Raw genomic sequence first — 3,528 nt, 5'->3', positions numbered from 1 at the left:
ACTAAAGTTGCGGCTCTGCATCACTGTGATTGTTCAGGCAACAACTGGAGCACATCTGTGAATGTGCGCCCCAGTGAGTCTGGGTGCTTGGCCCCCGAAAATCGCGGCTTTAATGATGAAACATTATGTTTTTATTAATAAATGTAAACAGAAGAATTGGCTGGTCCACTGTAAATGTCATGGCTGGGTGGTGTAGCTCCTGTGTGTGGGTGAGTGTGTGTGAGTCTGTGTGGGTGAGTGTGTGTGTGCGCGTGTGTGTGTGTGGGATTACATAACCAGACGAAAATACAACACAACTGATACTACATTACAGACTGTAGGTTTATTATAAAAATAAGATTCTTATTCTCCACACACACACACACACACACACACACACACACACACACACACATACACACACATACACACACATACACACACATACACACACATACACACACATACACACACATACACACATACACACACATACACACATACACACACATACACACACATACACACACATACACACACATACACACACACATACATACATACACACACATACATACATACACACACACACACACACACACACACACACACACACACATACACACACATACACACACATACACACACATACACACACATACACACATACACACACATACACACACATACACACACATACACATACACGCATACACATACATACACACACACACACACACACACACATACACACACATACACACACATACACACACATACACACACATACACACACATACACACACACACGCATACACACGCATACACGCATACACATACATACACACACACACACACACACGCATGCACACACACACGCATACACACAAACACAAAATCACACACTTGCACATATAAATGAATAAAAGCTTACACACACATACGCATACACATACATACATACACACACACATACACACACATACACACACACATATACACACACACGCATACACACACACACACAAAGCGCATCATGCAACATTGATCAGTGATTCCACTTGCAGTTACACACACATACACATACATACTCATTATCTCTCTCTCTCTCTCTCTCACACACACATACACACACACACACACACACACATATATATATATATATATATATATATATATATGTGTATACAAAGTGCATCATGCAAGTCCTGTCCACTTCCTCCTCCTCCTTCTAGGAAGGAAACAGAAGGCACCGTGTTTCCAGATGTTCGGGGTGTAAGATGGCGTCTGCTCTCGTTGCTCTTCTCCGCTCTCCTGGTTAATGGGTGAAGGATAAACGTGTGACGGAGGCTCCACGCCGAGACGTCGGCGGCAGCTGGATCTTTATCCGTCGCTGGATTTCCTCAGCCACTGGAAGAAGCGCTCTCTGTAAAGCTGGTGCCATTTCACGTTGGCCCGGACGACCTCCAGCGCTCGGGAGAACGCAGACGCGGAAGCTCCGGCGGCGCTCGTCTGGAGGAAGTCCTTCAGCTGAGGACAGAAAAAAAGGAGGAAAGGAAGAGTCTCGGCTCATTTCCACAACATCCCGAGAAACACCTCACGCCCTTCGGCTTCATTTCCCCTGAGGATCAGTGACTCGCCCGTTCAGACGTGCAGAGAGAAGAGCGAGACGTGAACGGAAACGTGGCCTCGGCCTCCACGCCGTATCACGTGTGTGTGTGTGTGTGTGTGTGTGATTGTTTTAGCGTTAGCGCTTTAACCCCAAAGCCATTTCCTGTCTTCCGTTAGCGCTGAATAGAAAACGTGTGAAAGGTGACGTGAGATCGTACCCCTGAGGAAACGTGAAACAGATTTAAAGCTCGGAGAGGTAACTGTTAGCTGCTAGCTGTGATACAAGTGTGTGTGTGTGTGTGTGTGCGTGTGTGTGTGTGTGTGTTTTAGCTTCATCCTCACCTCATCGAGTTCTCTCTGCGTGTTGAGGAACTCCGTCACTCCGCTGATTAATTTGGAGTTTAGAAATAAAGCCTCGCCGAACCTGTACAGGAGGAGAGTCAGTCACAATATCGCTCTCTCTCTCACACACACACACACACACACACACACACACACACACACACACACACACACACACACACACACACCTGGAGTTCAGCTCGTCCCACTTCTCCCTGAAATATCTCCAGGCTAAATGGCGTGCGTGTGGGTTGCGGCCGACGTGGACGATGACGTCGATCACGTCTTGATCCGGCACCAGGTCCGAGTTTAGAGACGCGTTCAGCAGTCTGGAAAAAACGTGTGCAAACAATTCGGGAGCAGATAAACACCTACACACACACACACACACACACACACACACACACACACACACACACACACGCGCTACTCTTTTTCTTTCTCTACACAGTTAATAGACTGCTTCCTGTTTTCCTTCCAGCTGTGTGACGCTCAGAACAACACGTCATCACCTCCGTTTACTCGACCGAATCCTCACGCTACCCGCTAACGCTGTTCTCACTTCCCGCTCCGCTCTGCTGCGTGTGACGGAGTGAGATTATTCATTTCTACACACGTATGAAATGTTTCTCATCCCTTTACACGTGCGGATTGATTTCCACCGGAAGAACGTGCACGCGCTAACAGCCTGAAGACTTCAAACAGACGTCCTGTTAATATTCCGTGTAGCTTCTCGCTAATCCTGATCCGAGTTCTTTATTTAAAATGAAAACTCTGTGTGTGCGTGCGTGTGTGTGTGTGTGTGTGTGTGTGTGTGTGTGTGTGTGTGTGTGAAGTCAGATCCTGGTGTCTGCTCCTCTGGAGCGAAGCAGGAAGTAGGCGTGACGTCATGATGAGAGGTGAGAGGAGGAATAAGAACCTGTGGAGCAGGAAGGTGTTGTCGCTGCAGGTCAGGGCCTCAAGCAGGACCTTCTTCTCCGAGACGGCGCTGGAGGACTGAAACTTCATCCACATGAAGTCCCACACGTCCTCGTCCATCAGAGACACGCCCGTGCAGTACACCACGTCACGGATGCTGGGGGGAATCCTGCAGGGGGGCGGGGCTTAGGTTACTAAATCATTATGACACAGTGGTTATCGTTTCTATAGTAACGGCTCGTCCACAGCGACTCGTAGCAGCACCGTAGTGTTTTATTCCTTACTTATGCTAATGCTAATGCTACATGCTCGTTAATACGCGGTTGTATTTAGCTGTTAGCGTGCAGGCTGGGATTTTTAGTCAAATCTACAGGAAGTGAACTCTTTAAAAAGCATTTTTCAGCTTCAAGAAACAAAACATGTACTTTTACCAAAAGTGCTGGGACACCTCAAGTGCTTTCCGATCTCTTAACAATCAGATCCGAAGCCGAGGGACGAGCGAGTAAAAGAAAATGGAGGACGGTGTGAAAAAACTTAGTCCTGTTAGTCAGGGAATAGATTTAAATCTTTATTTTAATCTGCGTTACTGATCCTAATAAATCTAATCTCGAGACCGAGCTAGGCTAGCTAGTTAGCTGATCCTAGGTAGGACCGGTAACAGTGTTGCTATGGTTACAG

The 3,528-nt window shown here is 47.1% G+C and overlaps 1 protein-coding gene across 1 annotated transcript in view; it reads right to left on the bottom strand.

Moving 5' to 3' along the window:
• Positions 1–536: 536 nt before the first annotated feature.
• Positions 537–3,528, bottom strand: part of LOC108279602 (thyrotropin-releasing hormone-degrading ectoenzyme) — a 64,210-nt gene continuing 61,218 nt past the window's right edge. Inside the window, exons 17-20 of the mRNA XM_053688424.1 lie at positions 2,852–3,019; positions 2,121–2,261; positions 1,933–2,014; positions 537–1,509 (exon numbers count right to left, since the gene is read on the bottom strand). Coding sequence (XP_053544399.1) covers positions 1,363–1,509; positions 1,933–2,014; positions 2,121–2,261; positions 2,852–3,019 — 538 coding nt within the window. The 3' untranslated portion in view covers positions 537–1,362. The remainder of the gene's footprint in view (positions 1,510–1,932; positions 2,015–2,120; positions 2,262–2,851; positions 3,020–3,528) is intronic.

The sequence above is a fragment of the Ictalurus punctatus genome, chromosome 19 (genome assembly GCF_001660625.3).
Source record: "Ictalurus punctatus breed USDA103 chromosome 19, Coco_2.0, whole genome shotgun sequence".
Lineage (NCBI taxonomy): Eukaryota > Metazoa > Chordata > Actinopteri > Siluriformes > Ictaluridae > Ictalurus > Ictalurus punctatus.
Note: the sequence above shows the minus strand (reverse complement) of the source record. Positions and strands in the feature narration are given on the sequence as shown.